This window comes from Diadema antillarum, unplaced genomic scaffold, assembly GCF_040938485.1.
Source record: "Diadema antillarum isolate AM-2024a unplaced genomic scaffold, OU_Dant_1.0 seq00002566_RagTag, whole genome shotgun sequence".
Taxonomy (NCBI): domain Eukaryota; kingdom Metazoa; phylum Echinodermata; class Echinoidea; order Diadematoida; family Diadematidae; genus Diadema; species Diadema antillarum.
The window spans coordinates 15878-37126 of NW_027273166.1; the positions used below are offsets into that span (position 1 = coordinate 15878).

A 21249-nucleotide genomic window follows, 5' to 3' on the forward strand; every position below is an offset into this window, starting at 1 on the left:
GTACTGTACAAAATTACCCCTAAGCCTACACTGTCATAAGTACAATTGTACCTGTTCTCAATCTTGCCTAAAATGAAGCTACAGTGTACTGTGGAGATTCACTATGTGTTTCGCAGAGACTCCAACCCCAAGCACCTTCTGATCTGGAGATTCTCCCGCCTAAGACTCCTAACAAACGGGAGACGCCAACTTAATGTGCGCGAAGCGCGAAGTTCCTTGTGGCCGGGGTCCAGCTCTAGGGTTCTATAGATGTTATCTCATGCTATCTGAGGCTTATTTTTCAACATACGATGACACTGAGCAAGAAATGAAATCATTTCAAGTGGGAGAAATTGGATATCAAGCGGGAAAACACGAGATTTTGCAAAATGGGCTGTTGGCGGGAGATCTCCCGTCTAAAGCGGGAGGGTTGGAGTCTCTGGTTCGGTAATCCAGATTAACATTTTCTATAGAAGAGTTAGACCCGATTCTTGGAGTATGAGTTTCAGTGTTTCCTTTTGTTGCCATATACGGCTGGTACTCCGGTCTGGGCTGAAGTCATCTGAATCTGGCGGCTGTAGTACTGAGCCCCGCTGCCGCCACCTTTGTCCGGATGTTCAGGTGCGCGAGGGTGGACAGTGTACAGAGTGTTGTCTGTCTCCTCGTAATCACACATGATGTCATGGTATTTAGCGCTCTCCCTCTGCCGAAAATTTAATTGGGCATTCCAGATAATTTATATTATGTCACATTGTATAGTAGATAAATCAACAGTGCCACATATAACAGACATATAACATATACTCTGAAGAAGGATTGTGACATCATAGGCTCTCATATTTCAGTTATGTAGCAATGTAGCTTCGTTACAATCACACTTGCTTTATATAGGTTCACCTGTGTAGAATTCATACATACGTTCGTTTTTTTGCTCTGCTTTTCCGAGCACCTAATCATGTTATTCAGTGTGAAGTTGCTCTGACGTCATATTTGTTCATTGTTATTTGTTATGAATTTTGATAACATTCTTACTCCTAAACCCAACTACTAGAAATCCTGAAACTCTGTACCAAGTTTATGTTTCGCCATGCACTTTATAGATTTTTTATGCTAAAGTTTAAAAATGGTCTGGAGGTCTCCTTTAAGGTACAGTTGTGACATTCAACGAGGTCGCGTACTAAACATCTTTAAAAAATATCAACAACATCCTGCATCGTTTTTGCCTTGGTTTAAGCATTGTATGATAATAATACTGTCATCCAATTTATATGTCACGAATGGGTGAGGGGAAAATGCATTATGTGTTCAACACTCATGTTCATTATCTTAATTTGATTGTTAAGCTTAAAAAAAAAAGATCTTTAAGAAAAAATAGAAACAGATAGCAGTGAAAGTCACTGCGAAACGATAGCACGGCGATGTTTTAGCACGATCGATTACAATTATGTTCATAGTTATGATATAATATTTTAAGTTATGATATTATAATTACGTATTCCAAGCAATGCCAAAAAGTCTTCAAAAATAGCTTTTTAAACGTTGGAAATGCCTCACTTCCCCAAAAAAAAAAAAAGCTCTTATATCCAAAGAGAGCTCAGTAGAGGTTTTTAACAAGTGAGAGAATGTGCCTTACAATACGATATTGACAGCTTGATATTACCATGGAGCTACAAAACATGCAGAGGACAACCGACAAGATGTGGCCCGAGGCAAATAACAATAATAAAAATGATAATAATGATAATAATAATAATAATAACAACGATGATAATGATAATAATGATGATGATAATTATAATGATTATAGTATACAATAAAAAAATAATAATAATAATTAGACAAATTTGTATAGCGCAGCTATTATGTAAATACACTCTGCTGTGCTGAAATGTAACAGAACTCATGACATTGTTACTGATTAGACACACACAAAAAAAATATATATATGTATGATTCGTCATACCCATCAATCCATATGATATTCCGTACAATTGGTGCATGGTATATATGAATTGATGTTAAAGGTAATCGAATGTATGTATTGCATAGGATTTCACATCGCATATACAACACTTGGCTGTTCTTGTTAAACAGTGTCAACACTTTGATCAAGGTCGGTAGAAGGTATAACTCCGTATCTTATGTAACTCTCGTCCAAAACATGCAGAATTGGCGTCACACAATTTAGTACAGTATTACAAATGATCTGTCGTATACGAAATAGTTCGTTTTTCCTCTGTCCATGCACCTTACACAATACAATTGTATATTAAGAGAAGTTGTCGTCATCTACACTTATTACAGTGTATTTTGAACGTATTCAAATTGGGCCATGTTGGTATTTTCACTGCAGTACGTTTTTCGACTTATTTCGTTGATTGGCTCGTGATGTCATTGATTAAGAAAAGATAAAGAAGTCACATTTCCCGTATCAAAATAGGAAGTTCGGTTTCTATTGACATGTCGCACTCCCCCCCCCCTTTTTTTTTCTTCTCTTGTCTTTGGACACCGATTCAAGTGTAACTTGAACTTTGAAGTTAATCCCCTCATTTTTAGAACGGGTGTATTGCGTGAAGAAACTGAATGAATTGCAAAAAAAAAAAAAAATGACAGTACTCTGAAAACGCTGAAATTAAAGGGATACCATATTCACTTGTGTCACGATTGGGCTGTAACTTAACACATGTGAAATGTCAGTGTTATTTTCTCTTCTCATTTTTTTTACAGTTCAATTACTGTATTTACATCTAACAGAAGGCAATGTCATAAAGATGATAATGATGATTTAAAGCAATTGCATGGTACCGTATTATGTTTAAAATCGCTTAAAGGCGCATGATACAAATATATGCAAACAGAAAGAAAATAAGTGCAATCTGTAAAGTGAAGTACGAAATGCACGTGTGAATGAATGAATGTTTAAGAATATGAGACAAACAATGCATACTTTGGAGGATGTAAATAAAGCGATGAAAAAGATTGATCGACTAAAAAGCAGAGCTTCTTGACGTGGATCACTTGGTAAGCAATATGCAAGTAATCTCATATTTTTTCCAAAATTTTCTATGGTTAATGAAAACATGTTTTGTCAGCTATAGTATGATTAAAACATCTTATTGTCAACAATACTTTATAGTAAAAAAAAATGTATATACGGGTGTGACATAAGATATAGATACAAACAATATACATTAAGCCGTGTGACCCAGGGAAATATGGTGACAAGAAACATTAAATAGATCATATACACCCAGTTGGTTACGCAAGAAAAACAAAGGAAAAATATTATTTGTAAAGAAAAGATGTACTTATGGCAAGAACGAAGAACACAATGACATTACTACAACACAACGAAGAATAAGGAGAAGGGAGAAGGAGCGGGGAAGAAGAAGAAATAAAAAAAGGAGAAGAAGAGAGAGAGAGAAAAGAGATGTCTGTGAACAAGCCATTCCAATGTCAGGGCAGAAGAAAGTTCGAAAATCATTACATAAATACGTGATAAACAAAAATGTTATGTAGTATTGTACATCTAGTGCAATTACTTTCTCTGTTTATATCTAATGTTAGTAGTATCTTGCAAGCTCTTGTCTAAGCTATTCCAGAAACTTGGTCCTATATAAACAAATGTATTTGTGGTACAGCTCTTATTAGTGAAAGAGGAGTTGGAATCCACTTGACAGTATGGGATAGTCGTGTATGACTATTCCGATGAAATAAATGGTAAGATGTTTTACCTATCTGATTACAAGCACAATTTAACATATCCTGTCCAAATTGAAAAATACAAATCTTTAATTTTCAGAGTCTTATGATAAAAAAAAACATTTATGTGGAGATTATAAAAAAAAAACCGATCGCCATCTTTTGTAATAAAAAAGTTTTCTTCTAATATCTAACAATATTCATTAATATTTCCTCGATGAACATGGAAGACTCAGGCAAATGGGGCAGATGCTCGAAACTATCATAAATTATAAATTCTTACTATACAAACTACACACACACATACACACACACACACACACACACACACACACAAACACACACACACATACACGTATATAGAGATTTCACGTATTGGGTACACGAAGAAAATAAAGAAACAAAAATGTAATGCGTTTTTGGCCAATAAAATCTGTGTCCAATAAACTCATACTTTATTGGCCAAAAATGCATTACTAGTTTGTTTCGTCGTTTATATTCGCACGACATAATACACTGTTAATACTGATGTCACTTTATCACGTATTTTAGTTTCGTTTTCTTTTCTTTTTTTCCTTTCTTTTTTTTTTTTTTTTTTGTTTAGCCGGGGGGGGGGGGGGAGACGATTTGCCAAGAGATAATGAATGAACAGAGAATGCACATATGTAAATGGGGGAAAATTTGCTCTTTCATGTTATACATTGTATTCCAATTTCTACCTTCTTTGTGTAGTTTGCATTTTTCTTTCTTTCTCTCTTTTTTCTCGTTTTGGTGTTGTTTGTTTGTTTGTTTTTGTTTTTTGGTGCTTACTTTTTTAACCTTCGTCCTGGGCATTATCGATTATGTATTATAATTAGTTGTAGCTGTATGAATCTCAGTGAATACTCGACTTTCCAACAAATCAATGAATAAAACCCTCAAACACACAGACGGACACACACAATAAAGAAAGAATAATGAATAATTCTTACGTAGATTTCAGGAGGTTTGCTGAGAGGTGGCCGCTTCTCCACGGGAGGGGGTGGGTTTGACCGGCTACTGGTCCTTCCGCCGTGTGCAGCACCACCACCTGTTACATGATATATTGTCAAAAAAGAGAGAAGGGCTCAAAGGGGATTTCCCCCCCCCCCCTAACAGATGGTTTGTCACAGATAACGCATAGTAGAACATGTCAGTGGTGTTTGAAGAAAAAGGGACAATTTGTATAAAATTCATAAGGTTTCATCAGTGGAGTTTGAAGGAAAGAGGACAAGCTGTATCAATTTCACGAAGTCTCACAGTTTCAATATCCATGTGCCATAATATTTGGATAATGGGAAAGCCACAAGGATTCGTGATGTGACACGAGTGCAAGGCCATGAAGAAAGTATCAAGAAAATTTATCATAGTTTCAGTTTTCTAACATACTTAAGAGTTCTCGAGTTACATCCTTAAAAAGGTGGGGAGAGTAATACTTTCCTCAAAATGAATCAGTAACAAGTCAAATGGAAGTGCACCTTCCCTTTGTATAAAACGATGAACTTTGTTTTAGTATCTCGACCATACTTCCCGATATAAGAATTTTTTAAACCACAGTCTTGTCGAAAATTTGAAAAATTTTATGTCGAAGTTTTCTGCAACCGGGAATCCTTATAATTTGTTTAAGGTAAATTCTGCATGATCAAAATAACATCCAGGCAGCAGAATGAAAGTTTCAATATTATTATAGATCAGTGAAAAAAAAAGAAGAGAGTTGATGACGTCATGGCGTCACCTGTCTCCCATTTACTTGTAAATATGCTCATTTCATCTTTACTTTACTTTTTGATGAATTCAAGCAGAGGAAATCAAATCCTTCTCAGAAAATTGCTTCAGAGTTAGGACGATTTAGCAGCAATGACTATAGAGTGTGAAGGATCTACAGTAATGTTCATTTACACATTATCACAAAAATATTATTCAATAATAATTTCACTATAATTCTTTTTGTACAAACCAACAGAAAGCTGCAAGGCCATTATATCATCACTGTGTCTTAGTCGTTGCATTCTAGTATTAGCGGTATCAATGTTTTGTGACGACATGCTTTACTGTATAAAATTCATTCCGAAGTATTTCTTTAAAAGTTCATTTAAGATCATAATGGAGCTAACTGAATGTACTTTTTCGATATTTCTTTATCAGTTACAGTCAATTTCAATTCAGAGAGGGGAAAGATAAAGATAAACTCATAAACACTGCTACAAATGTGGCTCTTAGGTAAGGAATACATTGATGGTAACACGCATTCGCATTGTCGTTCGATTTGTTTCTCTCTCTCTCTCTCTCTCTCTCTCTCTATTTGTAAATTATAAAGTATACACTATGTAGACTGTAAAAGCAAAGAAAGATGTACACATAATGTTGTGTATAAGGACAGTCGGTGTCTTTGCTGAAAGAAATACGTCCAACTTACTCTGTTTCCGCACGCAGACGATGACGGCAACCATGGCAATGAAGGCAACACCGATTCCAACACTGAGCCCGACAATGAGCCCCAACTTACTCCCTTCCGATACAACAAACGATAAAAGACAAAAATAATGTCCAAACAGATCCGAGAAAGGTTGGGAGTTGTTACCAGACATTACTTACATTCTATCGGTCTACTTCGTCATCTGACATTCGTTACATTACTGTCATGCATGTAAATAGATACATTTTCTATAAGCTTCTTGAAATGTGCGTCTTTCTACAAAATGTTCGTTTGTAGGTTCATCAGATTTTACGTAAATTCATCCTCTTTTGTTTCCTATTCAGCAATTGGTACAGTCAATTCTTGATGTTTGTATAAAGAAACAAACAAACAAACTAAGAAGAAGAAGAAGATGATGATGATGACGATTAAAAAATAGGTACACTTTCCAATGTGAGGAACATGCTCAACACAATGCTGAGCAAAATGATTATGTTCCTTAACTTGTGTTATTCTTCCTTTATGAATAAGGGGGATGTAAATTCCCTTTATCAATGATATGCACTTATTGTACAATTTGCGTTACCATTTCCTTTCTTCTTCTTCTTTTTTTCATTGAGTTGGGGAAGGTCTTTCAAAGCCAGTCTGTGTATTTGTATAGATATTTTGTGTGAAGATTCGAATACTTTACTCAATTTTTCTCCATTTTTTCTGTTTTTGTTGTTGCTAACTAATATGCTTTTGTTTGTTAGATTTGACGTCTTCTTGTGTATGGGTGTAAATGTTTGTGTGTGTGTGTGTGTGTGTGTGTGTACGTGTGTGAACGGTTGTGTGTTTTCTTTTTTTTGTAGGGGGATTCGCATTTTATTTGTTGCAATGGATAAAAAACAAACATCAAATGTGTGTCTAAATTGATACTTTTGTGAAGTTCTATTTTCAAGTGCGGAAATGTTAACAAAGGAATTTTCTATTACGCTGTTATCCAGTAATACCAAACTGAAGAGCTGCATGTCTTTGATATTGTTTGAATGAAAGTGAATACTCAGTACTAGATAGCATTGATTGGGGGCGTTTCTGTATCGCGATGAAGTTTTAAAACTAACCGCTTTTTTCAGACACTGGCTTGGAGGTGGCACTGCACACGTTGTTTCCGCAGGTGACCACAAGAGCGTCGGTCCACGATGTGCCGGGCGGTACCGGCAGTTCTTCGCCGATCCCGACGCAGTTGCTATAGGCTGCGGCGACCCCAGTCCCAGCGGTCGTTGAGCTCAGTTGTACACATAAGCCAGGCGGAAGTTGACGAGTGGTATTATCCCGAGCTTTAACCACAAGGACTCCCTTGCCAGGATCATAGACAGCGAGAATGCCTGTGAGAATATTAACCAGTTAATAGTTCAATATCAGCATGTGTAGATAAGAATTACTGCAGACATCTCATACTCTGTATTACTACGTTTCATCCTGTCCATAAGTACTCTCTAAAAAAAATCGAGTGAAAATATTCACTCTTAAAGGAGTGAATACAAAAAAGAGTGAATTTTGAGTGAAATTGGAGTGAATTTTGAGTGAAATTGTTCATTTTCACTCGTTTTAGAGTGACGTCCAGGGATCACTCCAAAATCTTCGAGTGATCCCTGAGGTCACTCCAAAATGAGTGAAAATGAACATTTTCACCAAAATTCACTCCAATTTCACTCTAAATTCACTCTTTTTTGTATTCACTCCTTTAAGAGTGAATATTTTCACTCGATTTTTTTAAAGAGAGTACGTGTGTATAGTTTTGCGCATATTTGACTCACTGGCACAGGAAGGGTTAACATAATTACTTCGGCAAACTGGATAAGAATTATACTTTCATTCCTGTATGAACTATACGTACTACCTATAATCAGAATATGCAGGTGAATGATATTTTATTTTCTTTCAACCAACTTTCCTCCTTCCCCCAATAATTCCTCAGGTTTGATTTTGTTTGACTTGTGTGTGTGTGTGTGTGTGTGTGTGTGTGTGTGTGTGTACACCACACTGTGCACCAAACTGTCGAATTTCAATTCTGAAAATCCAAAACCCTCCCTCGTTCTGTTCTTTTTCAAAGACTTTGTGTCCTAATCTTTTAGACAGATTCCCAAATATTTAAACAAAAGTGTGCACACGATCTGTAACATCAATTTACAAAAAAGAAGAAGAAGAAGAAGAAGAAGTGCCCTCGCGAGGGAGGAAATTTCCCCTCTCATGTAACTCTTCTACCACCTCCCTATCATCTCCCCCCCCCCCCCCAGTCAACTTCCATAAACATAAGTGATGACGCTCATTGAGGAGCAAGAGCTGAGAAAGCGCGATTAAGTCATTAACATTTCAGTGAATATTGATTGTTATTTTTCTTATTTTTTGATGGGGAAAAAATCACCAAAAGTGTGCAGCAGATCGCTTAATTCCCGGCCTGAAAATGAAAACTCTCCCTCGTGTAGGAGGGAGGGATACTCCCTTCCCACATCCTAACCCCCGCTCGGTTGCACCGCTCCCTCGCACAATCTTCCAATCCAAGTTTTGCCCCCCCCCCCCCCCAACAAATCGTGAAAACGGATCGACCCCCTGATGCCGCAGCACTTGCATTTAAGTTTTCACTTTCTGTCTGGAGGTTTCAACTACTCTAATAATTTGTTCCTATGAGGTTTGTGTGGTCAATAACAGAAATTGATAACGTGGGTTATATGCATGGAGTATAGGCTCTATACTTTTGATATTGACCGCACACGTTAACTGTCATAAAAGGAGGAATAAACAATCATGTTATAGTATTGTATACCTCTACTAACTCCGTGATATTTCGCCTTCATTGCATAGGGCGCCTACCATTAGTGCAGGATCTGACAGCAGTGTTCAGGTTGTGAAACAAGTTTGCGGTCTATTCATTGTAACTACACTTTGCGGACTTTTAGTACAGTGTGTAATACAAGTCTATCGTCTGGTATGATTCAATTCAATTCAAGTGACTTCATTTCCACATAAAGTAATACAAAGCAATATACATGGCGTTTACATTAGTACGTAAGATTTAAGGAAATTTGAATCACATAAGTTTCAACATATAAGTGTTGAATCACATAAGTTTTAATCAGAGAGAGAAAAAGTAGAGAGATTTGTCAATGCAGCCCTAATTCCTATATGAAAGCGCGGCGATACGCGTGCAGAATGTCATTAGTTCCTTCCTATAGTCCTAATGCATTCCATATGATATTTGAAAAATATACACAGATACTATTCTTTTTTCAAGATTCCAACAATGTTATCCCAAATCAATAAGTATTCAGCGATGGACAATCCACATCTCCAATACTAGAATTTACTCAAACTTGTAATCCAAGGGATTAGCAATAAAATTAAGAATTTCTTATGACAAATTGTTCACATTTACTCTCCTCTTAGTCTTCCAACTTGAGTCTGCCTATAGCGTTCTTTCCCATTATCTTGCGCTGTGTATATATAGTACGGTAATTGGTGACCGACATTCAATTCATTTGCTTTTTCACGAAAGTTGTTAGTAAATCTTTTTGGCACTATATCATAATCGTTATCATTATGACTCGTATTGATCGGTCCTGGTGTGAGATCTGAAGGCTGTGTAATGAAGTAACTTTGATGCCTTTAGACTCTGGTCGCCCATAGACTAATGCAAATGAAAATCTGCAGATAAATGTTTCTATTTGCATCGATGAATGTGGATATCAATTTCTTATCCAAGGCGTAGCAAATTAAATTAGTTATTTTGATTACAACGATACTCACCCATTTCATCCGGAGAAAGAGCTGTAATTTCGATAGAAAAAAAAGCAAAAGTGCAAATTTTTAAAGTGACATCATGTAAGTGTTAATCAGTCATTTCAAGTGTATCCATAGAAGGCATATTTGCTTCTATGAACATGATAAAGCAAATGAAACAATTCATTAAACAATAGTTTGAATTGAATTTTAACAAGCAAAAATATGTCCAGTTTCGGTGATTTACGCAGGATGAAATTTCAAAAGAGCGGTTATTGTGATCTGATGACACGACATCTACATTAACCTACACCAGCGAACGGTCCGGAGTTCCCACACGAATGACGGTGGATATTTCAATCATAATCTTCAAGAATTTTCCTTGTTATGTTGCACGTGAGGTATATCACACACACACAAAAAAAAAATGTTTTATTTTGCTCTATCTGATGATAACCTTCGAATGCTTTTAAATTTTTGAAAATAGCGCTTGGCCCATTTCTCGATCAAACTCTTCACAATGTGCATCAAATAAATCATACACCAATTAGGAAAAAAAAAGCATGACAAACGGTGAAGATCGAGTACTGAATTATTAAAAACAAAGAAAAAGGAGAAAAAAAACGTATATGTATGCAGGGAGATACACCTCCCTAGTCTATGTGATTTCTATAATGGGGAAATGCTTAATATGTTGAATAAAAAGAGCAAGAATGGAGATTTTTTTTTCAGATTTAACAAAGCACAAGTAAGGGTGAGTTTGAGTTTATTGATCTAACCACTGTAAAAACTAATATCAGCTATAAGCTGTTTTTCATCCGTGATATTATAACTATATACAATGTATTACATAACAAAGAAACCATACATTGAAGGAAATTCAGTATAAGATATAAAAATAATCCCAAAAAAAAAACGAACACGAAAAGACAAAAAAAAAGTTACCAAGTAGGCCTATAAGTATATATACAAAAAGATGAAAAAGTGACAAGTTAATGAGAGACTTTAATTACTGACATTGTGGAATAAGAAAATTTGACATAATCAGGTCGAGTAACATCAACAATCAATGTAGCATCTACTATAGCTATTAGCTATTATGACAGCACATGAACATACGCACATACAGTGAAACACACAGACAAAGAAATGACATCGTCAGCACGTGCTGTATTACAGTGTTTTGTACTTCCTCCTTCAAGACAAAGCCCGTGCTTTTTGATGCTCTGTTTCTTGAATGCAGCATCTGAATATCATAAGTTCGGAAAGTTAAAGGACAAGTTCACCTTCATAAACATAAGGATTGAGAAAATGCAACAATATTAGTAGAACACATCAGTGAAAGTTTGAGGAAAATTGGACAATCCATGCAAAAGTTATGAATTTTTTAAATTTTTGTGTTGGAACCGCTGGATTAGGAGACTACTACAGCTTGTGAGTCATATGCGTACAACAGTATAAAGAAAATGTAAAAGAAAATTCAACATATTTTCACTTTTTTCGCATAATAAAAGAGCACTTGACTTGCCTCTTTCTAAAGGCAGGGGGAATAATATCACCCATAAGATTTGTCGGTAACGAGTCAGGGGAATGTGTACTTTTTTCAAAAGATGGAATTTTGTGAAATTCTCTTTATATTTTCCTTATATTGTTGTACGCATGTGACATCTAAGTTATTCATACACTGCAGTAGTCTTCTCATCCAGCGGGTACTGCACAAAAACTTCAAAAATTCATAACTTTTGAACGGATTGTCTGATTTTCCTCAAACTTTCAATGATGTGTTCTACTAATATTGCTACATTCTCTCAATCCTTATGTTTATGAAGGTGAACTTGTCCTTTAACTTCAGCTCCTTGCCCTTTCAAAACTACTGTCCTCGGCAGAGAGACAGCTGTCAAGTGACAGCATTTGAAAGTGGCACATGAAATTATTTTTTACGTTTTATTTCGATGCTCACTTTCTTCAATACATAAATCATATATTTCGTTTCGTTAGCTGTCAAAAGTTGTTTTGTTCATATTAAGCATTCATGGTGGTTCAATAGTTGCCTTTCAGACAAGATAAGTGATGTATGTGACGAGGCTCACTAGCGCGTGGCGAGATTTTTAATTCTCTCGATCCGAATCTACTCGCTCTTACCATGTCAACGTGAGATTACGTTATCCCTGTCCAATATATTACCGGAAACAATTTTGTGATCAATAATAGGCTTCCCATGTATAACATAATACAGGACCGTGTTCTCACTAATCACTGTAATATGCAGCATAGAAATAGTGAATATGTCAATAAGGAATAAATAGGCCCTAGTATCAATCATTATTATCCATTAACTTTGCAGCTGCGTTTAATGTATTGGCCTATACTTTAGATCACTTAAACGAAGTTTAAGAGGAGTGTTCTCTTAACTATTCATATATAAAGTGGATTAAAAACAAATGCAGATATTATCAATAACGTTTCAGAGTGATCATCCCTTAACTATTTGTACACAGATTAAGTCAACGCAGAGATATCATAAACGAACGCGTTACTGGAGTCTAAATACATCAGACATCTCTTTCAAAATGTGTAATTTTGCATAAAGTTCCTTAAAGTCAATGGGTTACGTCATTCCAAGACATCATTAATCCGAAAATGAAACAAAAGTTCGTTTTCTTATACAGTTTGCCATTAAGATACACAAAAATTCCGTAAATACCTAGATGCTCGTTTATTACCCCCCCCCCCCAAAAAAAATAATAATAATAATGAAATAGGGCAGCTCTTTGATATTTCGTGGCATCATTCGGAAGCAGGTATGTTCGGAAGGTTCATTACACTGTATTCCGAAGGTTATTAGTCCCCAAAAAACAAACAAACATAAGAAGGACCGTATACTTACGGACGTTCAATGATTATAATGAACCTTAAACATCGTGTTTGTTTGTTTTGTTTTTTCGGAATGTAGAACCGTAAAGGGCCTATGCGATGTAATGTTATGTTCGGAATTATGAACTTTTGGAATAACGATCGAACTGCAAGCAAAGTTAATTGCCGTTATAACTGGATAGGAAGACGATAACAGTTTGTGACACTGAGTATAGTAAATAGAACGATGTAAAGGATGCAGTATGTCCTATCTATAGAGGATGTGGATGACTTACGGTTTGTGTAGGTGTTTGCGGCTGCTGACTCGTCACTGTAGCCGTAGACTGTGTGCGCGCTGACCTTAATGCTGTACAACGTAAAAGGTTGGAGGTCTACAAGACGGTAACGGGTGGAGGTGATATTGGATATCGTCTGGCAAGCGTTCCCGCCCAACATGGGGCATAACTGGACCTGATATCTTGGGAACGGGCTCCCTGTATCGCCTGCTTGCCAAGTAGCCAACAGAGTCGTTGGTGAGGCAGCGGAAATTTCGACGTTGTTCGGTCTCTTTGGTGAAGCTAGAAGGTGAGCAAAAAATTCTAAGTTGGTTAACCAAACTTATACCCATGTACAACCATTTGTGACATCCCGTCTTGAGCAATTCCATTTGTACCATCGGTATTAATATTATATCATACTGTAAAAAGTCGGGTGTTGAATTTCTGCTACATTAACACACGGGTGTCAGTTTGAAATATGAATATAATACTCTATGTATATATTCATGTATTTATGTATTTATTCATTTATTATATAACGATCCTTTTCAGTGTGATACATAGGCCTAATGCTTCTTTCTCACTTGTGACGTCTTTGACTCTTCCATGTGATCCTTTTTTTTTCTTTCTCAGAGAGGAAACAAGCTTGATTAATACACACAACATAAGTTGCAATACATGGCTCTCAAGACATAATGTGAATTGTCCTACAGATGTGATGAAATCATGTGTGCTTATACAATATACGAAATAGAAAGGATTGAAAATTCACACAGCGTCTACAGTCTTTAGTTCAAGTATAGGTTTTAGAAATGACACCTACATTATGATAATACCATGTCATTTCGATCCCCCTCTGTATTCCGTAAATTCACGGGATTTTGACACACTCTTAATTAACTTTTTGATTCTGAACAGACAGGGTGGTCCACAAGGGGTTTCAGCATGTCGCTGCAACATGCTGAAATTCTTGTGCAACATCTTCAAAAGCCAGCAACATATTGAGCAACATCCCAAAGAATTTGCCAGAAGCTCATAATAAAATGTATTCAAACAAGTGAAAAACATGTGCAAAACAAAAGAAACATACACTTTCTGCAATATTCTTTCTCTCTCTCTCTCTCTTTTCATGAACCAGAAGTGTAGGGGGGGGGCTGCAGCTCCCCTCCCCCCCCCCCGGTTCCGCAGCCCCTGGTATTATCCGCTCTTACATCCAGCTGACGTCTATACCCGATGATAAAATATATTCGACATATTCTGTATAGCTTCACCCACACCTGGCATGCAGGAGATGATAGTAGGCCTATGTGCCTAGAGCAAAACATGATGATTCAATGTCTATGGTTAGCTGACTGGACCAGGCACTTATTTCTTGTCCTTTGTTACTGCATTGATGTTATTAAAAATGCTTACACAGGAAGGGGGATGAGAAAAATGAGCTGAAGACCCCCACTTTTGAAAACGTGGCGCCGGCGGTGTATTGGCCCTTGCACAAAGCTTTACTAGATTTCCCTTTATAATTGCCATAGACTCAAGAAGGGGAAGTTAAAGGTATATCTCTTGCAACAAATCACTGTTGGTGATGGTTACTTATTGCTGATGATGGTAAACTTCGGTGAGGTTGTAGATAACCGAGTTATACCCGTCTTATATTACTTGTTGATGTAGTCTCCATGGCACTTTGCCATTGTTTGCATATTGGATAATGACCAACGTTATTGTTTCAGCCTGATAGCCAACAGTATTCCACAACATCGTTTTCCTTTCTCCGTATAATGCAACCTTTGCAGTGCTCTGTTTGATTCTAACACGTCAACTCGAACATGAGAGGATAATGCCCAATGCAAGCAAGATTATAACTATTTCAAAATAATTCCGACAATGTATTGTCGTCTGACACTTACGTCCCACATCAACTGTTGCGTTGGCGCGAAAGGTCAGGTTGTAATGTGTCGCTACGCAACTAAGATTCTTGTCGCGATCCTGCCCCTGAGCATAAAGGGTAACCGCTCTGCTGGACGTGGACAGAAATGGATTCTCGGGCACCTTGGAATGCTCCGGTTCTCTTACGACATCCTCAATACCGCCAGTTTCGAGAGTTATGTTGGCCGGCGGATTGGATGGGGATTTGATCTCGCAGGTGACATTACGCCCTTTGTTTAGCGGGAGATGGGCGATCCCATTTGTCACGTTAATGCCGCCGACATATATATCAACTCTCTTCGGAGGGTCTGCGAAGCAAACATAAGAGACAGAGAGTAATTGTATCTTATCAATGAAGGAAAATCAAGGCGTGGAGCTGCATTCATATCAGATTACGTCAAGAGCTATGGAAACTCTGATGCCATAGTGAATCTGACTTCGGGCTCAATCTTAGAGTTTCCGTTTCGACTCAAACGGTGAATGGAATCGAAAAAATTCAACCCTCATTGTCTCGATCGTCACTACGTAAATCTTTGCATGCCACGTTAATTTCTTGTCCATAGGTATGTGTGTGAAATTTGTTGCACATTAATTGACTCGTTGGAGCAGAGAGGGTTAAAAAAAGAGGCGACTTAAGTTTAAGGCATCATCGCATTTCGATATCTATTTTCTTCCTCCTGTTTGTGGCGATGTTATGATATCATAATTTTATTGATATCATTTCATTTAATTTTTATTTCATTTCAAAGGAAAATACAAATGCAAACACATATTCTAATGTAGATAACTACAACCAAATCAATACAATATTGTAATTACAGAAAATACTGTGAACTGAAATACAATAAATGTTGTGACAAATACTGAATCAAATTTCTTGGAAATGGAGTTGACTGCTATAGAAAGCAGAGCTTGTAGCTAACTTATCTCCAGTGATCTAAGACAACATAATTATGTAACTGAATATCGTCAAATATATACACACGTTTGCTGACTGGAGGTAAAAACGATTTTATAACGGTGAAGTGGCGTGTCTGTTCAAAGTCGCATTAAGAACGCGAACATACAAATGTAATGTTATTTCAGTATACATATGTACATTTACTCCACATCACATGAACTTACAGGAGACTGCGAGGCGGACTTTATTCTTGCCGAGTCCCGCGGTGCTGATAACCAGACATTCGTACTCCCCATCGTCCTGGAGCTCAATGTTGCCTACTACGAGGTCGACGCCCTCATTCAGACTGCCCGTCACTTCGTACTTGTCCATGTCAGACACCGAGATCGTGCACCGCGTGACGCTCATGCCCGTGCACTCGGTCACGTTGGCGATGGACAGCCCGTCCGCTCTCTCCCAAGTGAGGCGGATACCCTGGTTCGTAGTCCCTTGGAACCTGCAGCGCAGCTTGGCCGATTCTCCGGCGTGGGCGGCTACGACATCGGAAGAAGTCCCCGAAATGCTGGCGGTGGCTGCTACATGCAAAGGTCAAAGTTCAAAAAAAAAAAACTGTGTAAAATCTAATGGGACAACATAATGATGGGTGTCATATGTTTTTTGTTTTTGTTTTTGTTTTTGTTTTGTTTTTGTTTTTGTTTTTGTTTTTTGGTTTGGGGTTGTTTCCTTTCCTTTTTTTTTTTTACTTACTACGCATGGTTTCGTAGTGGTATATAATTGTCTTCCGTCACTTACAATTAATTTCTTCGTTTATGTGAGGGTTTTTTTTTCCCCCATCGTATACCAAAGCATATATGCATTTCATTTTTCCTTGAGCAGTAGTGGCAATCAAGCAACTGTCTATTGAGGTGGTCTCCTGTATTTTTTTAATCATTATTCCAAGAGGTAAATGGCATGGTCGCATATAAATGCTATTCATGCACTTTGTAAGGCATGTGATTAAATTGGTTTATCATTTCATTATATAACATTGTATTTCACATTGTACCTCTTTCTCAATTTGTGTCTAATGTACGTCATGCTGTAAGTACCCTGTTTTATTTGAATTTGGTTGTGTTTATAGAGGAAAAAAAATATCGAAAATAACCAAAACAAACCACAGCAAACCGAACTCGGGAGGAACTTCTGGCAGGCAGTGGCGGATCCGGGGAGAGGGGGGGGGGGGGGCACAACCGGCGCACGCCCCCCCCCCTTTATTTTTCATTAACAACAAAAGAAATAGAAAGAAAAAATGAAATGAAACCTGGAAGTTACACCAGAAATATCAGTTGCGCCCCCCCCCCCCTTTACAGATTTCCTGGATCCGCCCCTGACAGGTGTAACGTAGCGTTTGTCGACCATACTGATATAAGACTAAAATGGAATTAACAGCTCACTTGTATTTGACCAGTATTACGCTTTATCTACTTCCATGTTTGACTTGACCTTCAAGCATATTTTCACCAAGTTTTAGAAAATCGAGTCAGCAGAGTCATTTCCTTTTTTTTTTTGACGAATATGACAATAGAAGCTTTATCAATATCGAACATATCATTCAATCAAGATAGAAAAGAAGTGGCTGAAAAGAAGGTGCACCCAATCCTTTATCTTTTTGTCAAAACAACAGAAATAAAACGAGAAAAATGGAGGGGGGCGAGCGCCCCTTTAATTTGGTAAAGGCGCCTTCCTCGATCCGCCCCTGGAAAGTTATGGAACTTTACATATAGGGCTTGAATGTTCCACCGAAAAGTAACCCTAATTGAAAGAAGCAATAATACCATAATAAATCTTGCCAACATATCAATGTGAAGGCAAATTGAATGGAAGACATTGTGACGAGAAAAAAAAATCGTAAAAACAAAAACTAGACTAATTGAAAACCCATGACTTCTGAAAGGTTCCGCTCATACATCATTCCCAGCAAAGATTTTTTTTTCCCTTTCTGTTACAGTCAAGTTGAACAATTGTGAAAATTGCACTTTGGCAAACAGGAAACTAGTGACAGGAACACAGAGCTGGGAAGTTATGATAATGGGATTTTGAAGTTTCACTTCTTTCTTCTTCTTCTTTTTTAATCAAAGCCTAACAGCGGTCATGTCCACATCATTGTAACACTGAGATAAAGAAAAGACAATCTTCATTACAATTGTTCTCTCATTGGTATTCCTACATGTCATCACTAAAATACCATTGTGAAAATGAATAAAAGGAAAATAAATCATAATCTTGATATCATATTTTTGAAGCTACACCAATTTATAACAATAATGACTACGCAAAGGGAAGGAGGGTACGTCAAGCATTACTGCATTATTTCATTTAAAAAAAAAATAATAATTTTGGGAGATTTGAGTGTGTGTTTTTCAAACCGATTGAACTTTATCGTGTAGTCAACACATATTTGCCTATTATGTTTTCTTATGAAGACATGTAAAGCTTTAAAAATGTATAGCTTTATCGCTGTTCAATATGAATTCAATCGCCAACAAATTGCGATCTAGTAATGAGAAGATTTAAAAAAAAAGAATGCCTAAAATTAAACAGTCTCACCTGACATGATGACAGTCACTGACAGCGCAAATAAAAGAAACGCGGTCGACATCTTTGTTTTCCTCTCGATTGTCTGATGGTTGATCGCCCCTGACCCTTGCAGCACAAAAATATGGTCCCCCTCACTGTGTAGACGTGCGGTCGAATGGGTTGACTATGCGAAGAGTTTGGGCTCAACTGCAAATTAAATTGTAGCTGCGCAGAAAAGTATTAATCACGTTCAATCGCGCATCAGGTCACGAGAACGAAATTGAAAGAACGATCAAATTCGTCTTTCGACTTTAACCGATCAAATCCCGGGGAAGTCCCATCTCGGAACGATCAGCTCGTCCTGCACAAATTGACAGCTCCAAATATCACTGTTACATATCGTAAAGGAAACTGAAATCGAGCAGGCTAAACTCAGCGACTCTCAGAAACTTTGAAAAAAAAAATCTGTGAACCTTTTTCACTTTGAGAAAACAAATTTGTAAGTAACATCTCATTGATTTAAAATTGAATTCAAATTTAAATTTAAATTGATTCTAAAGCTAGCAAAATTTCAATCAAAAGGAAAAACCTAAAATAAGTTGTAATATACAAATCAGCTATGCAGTGGTAAAAACAAAAGTTCTGCAACCTGCAGCCGAACATTACATAGGGCCTAATTATGTTATGAACAACAGAGCGATCAGATGGATGAAAGAGGTCTCTTCTGCTAAGTCACACTAACAATAGATTACTAGTATCAAAATGAAAATAAAAAACCCACAGTAAGATGCAGCACAAAACAACCATTGTATGTTTTCTGGGAATTGATAAGCTAACCCAGACAGATCTATGCAGCTGAGATTGCCTTTTCGATTTGGACAATGAATAGTCGATAATTACGACAAAATAGAAAGACTGGTCGCGTGATAAACGAATAGATTTTCGATCAAGGCTGTATAATGCTTTAAACAATGAAGAAAAAACCAACTAAATGTTTCCAGCAAGCAGTGCATCTAATTTGTAATGACTTCCTGGCATGATATTCGACACAAAGGGAGCATTCTTTTTCTTTTTTCGTTTTCACCTGTGATCGGTGAAACTAACTTAATTGCTTCCTTCCCGCGAAATTCCCACCTGGCCCCAATACTGGATTCATCCAAAGTTCAATTTCTCTTTCAATTAATTACAGTAGGAGACAGAAAAAGAAAAACACGAAAGACTCGGAAATGCAAACATCTGGAAACACCCCCCCCCCCACACACACACACACACACACACATACACACACAAATAAGGCATAAATTGTATATATTGGTATACAAACTGATGTACAGGACAGAGTGGATCGGTGAGAATTGGATGCGCGAGTTTAACCGTAGTTTTAGACTGTTCCAAAGTTAAACGGGTTCCAATTCTCATTAGTCCACGAAATAGACCTGTGCATCATTTGTTTATAAAATGGGCCCGTAAATTCATGAGATACAACCATTTTCGCCATCATGCGTCCGGTACACCTACAACACTGTACAAGACTTGAGTCATGCTTTCGGATTTTACCGGACGCATGGCTCAGTGTGGATCAGTAAAAATCGATGCATGACAATTGACCAATCAGATCGCAGAGCCCATTTTATAGTATATGATAATAATAACAATAATAACAGTAGTAGTTGATTGCATAGAGCAAAATGTTCATCTTTCGAAGTTCACAATGCTTCGAGAAAAAAAAAGAAAATACGTAATTATGAACGTACGAAACGTGACAAAAGGGGAAAAATAGCAAATAAGCAAGTTTTACACATACCTGATAAGGAATGCAATGCAAACAAATTGTTAAACGAATTGCGACTTTGCAGCACGAGTGAGAAAATTGAGTTGCCATGTTTTCATCCAATTTGTATTTTGTGCGCACGCGACTGATGTAGATATCGCCTCTCTGAAAAAAAAGAGAAGAATATTATGTAAAATAGAAACTGACTCCATTAATGAATCTTGAGCTGTTTATGTTCGTTTAGTTCGACTCAGCGTCATCAAATCCAAGATGAAGGTAGAGTGGATTTCAACTACATCATTTTTTTTTCTAAAATTGGTATTACAAAAAAAAGCCTGACGAATGAATGAATGGGTGAATGAATCAATCGAGAATTATGTTTCCTGTATCTTTTCCGTTTATTTCATTTATAATATATATGATATATGTTGTATTTAAATTCCCTTCAACGCACCTAACTCTCTAAAAAAAAATCGAGTGAAAATATTCACTCTTAAAGGAGTGAATACAAAAAAAAGAGTGAATTTAGAATGAAATTGGGTTGAATTTAGAGTGAAATTGGAGTGAATTTTGAGTGAAAATGTTCATTTTCATTCACTTTGGAGTGACCTCAGGGATCACTCGAAGATTTTGGAGTGATCCCTGAGGTCACTCCAAAACGAGTGAAAATGAACAATTTCACTCAAAATTCACTCTAATTTCACTCTTTTTTTGTATTCACTCTTTTAAGAGTGAATATTTTCCCTCGATTTTTTTTTGAGAGTATGTTCAAACTTAGAAAGGACAAATACACGAACAAACAAACGAAACGAACGAACATTTCAGGTGTTTTGCCGCAGTCACCACACGCCAGGCATATAGAGAATTACACATGTTATCGCGAGAACAAGATTTTGATGAAATTCCCAAGCTCTCATGTGACAGGCAAGCGCTGCATTTTTTCTAGACTTCCATCCTTCCCCAAACCCTTTCCATTCCTATGAAAGAAGGCCTTGTGATGGTATTAGCCCCACTTTAGTGAGAGCTTGACGTGTATACCTTATTATGCACCTTCCCTCCTCCTGTATAAACATTATAGTTTCATATCTAAAAC

At 37.0% G+C, this 21249-nt stretch overlaps 1 protein-coding gene across 2 annotated transcripts; it reads right to left on the reverse strand.

The window, feature by feature from the left end:
• Positions 1 to 262: 262 nt before the first annotated feature.
• LOC139714959 (uncharacterized) lies at positions 263 to 18573 on the reverse strand. 2 transcript variants are annotated; one of them, XM_071626607.1, is made up of 9 exons: positions 18416 to 18573; positions 16054 to 16401; positions 14910 to 15236; positions 13024 to 13305; positions 9902 to 9922; positions 7219 to 7482; positions 6116 to 6208; positions 4653 to 4750; positions 263 to 682 (listed from the first exon to the last, which is right to left on the reverse strand). In XM_071626607.1, exons 1-9 carry the CDS (start codon positions 18465 to 18467, stop codon positions 485 to 487), a joined length of 1683 nt encoding a protein of 560 aa, XP_071482708.1. In that variant the 5' UTR covers positions 18468 to 18573; the 3' UTR covers positions 263 to 484. The 2 variants fall into 2 exon arrangements, with proteins under 2 accessions (XP_071482708.1, XP_071482707.1); XM_071626606.1 differs by having other exon boundaries at positions 16054 to 16404.
• Positions 18574 to 21249: the final 2676 nt, after the last annotated feature.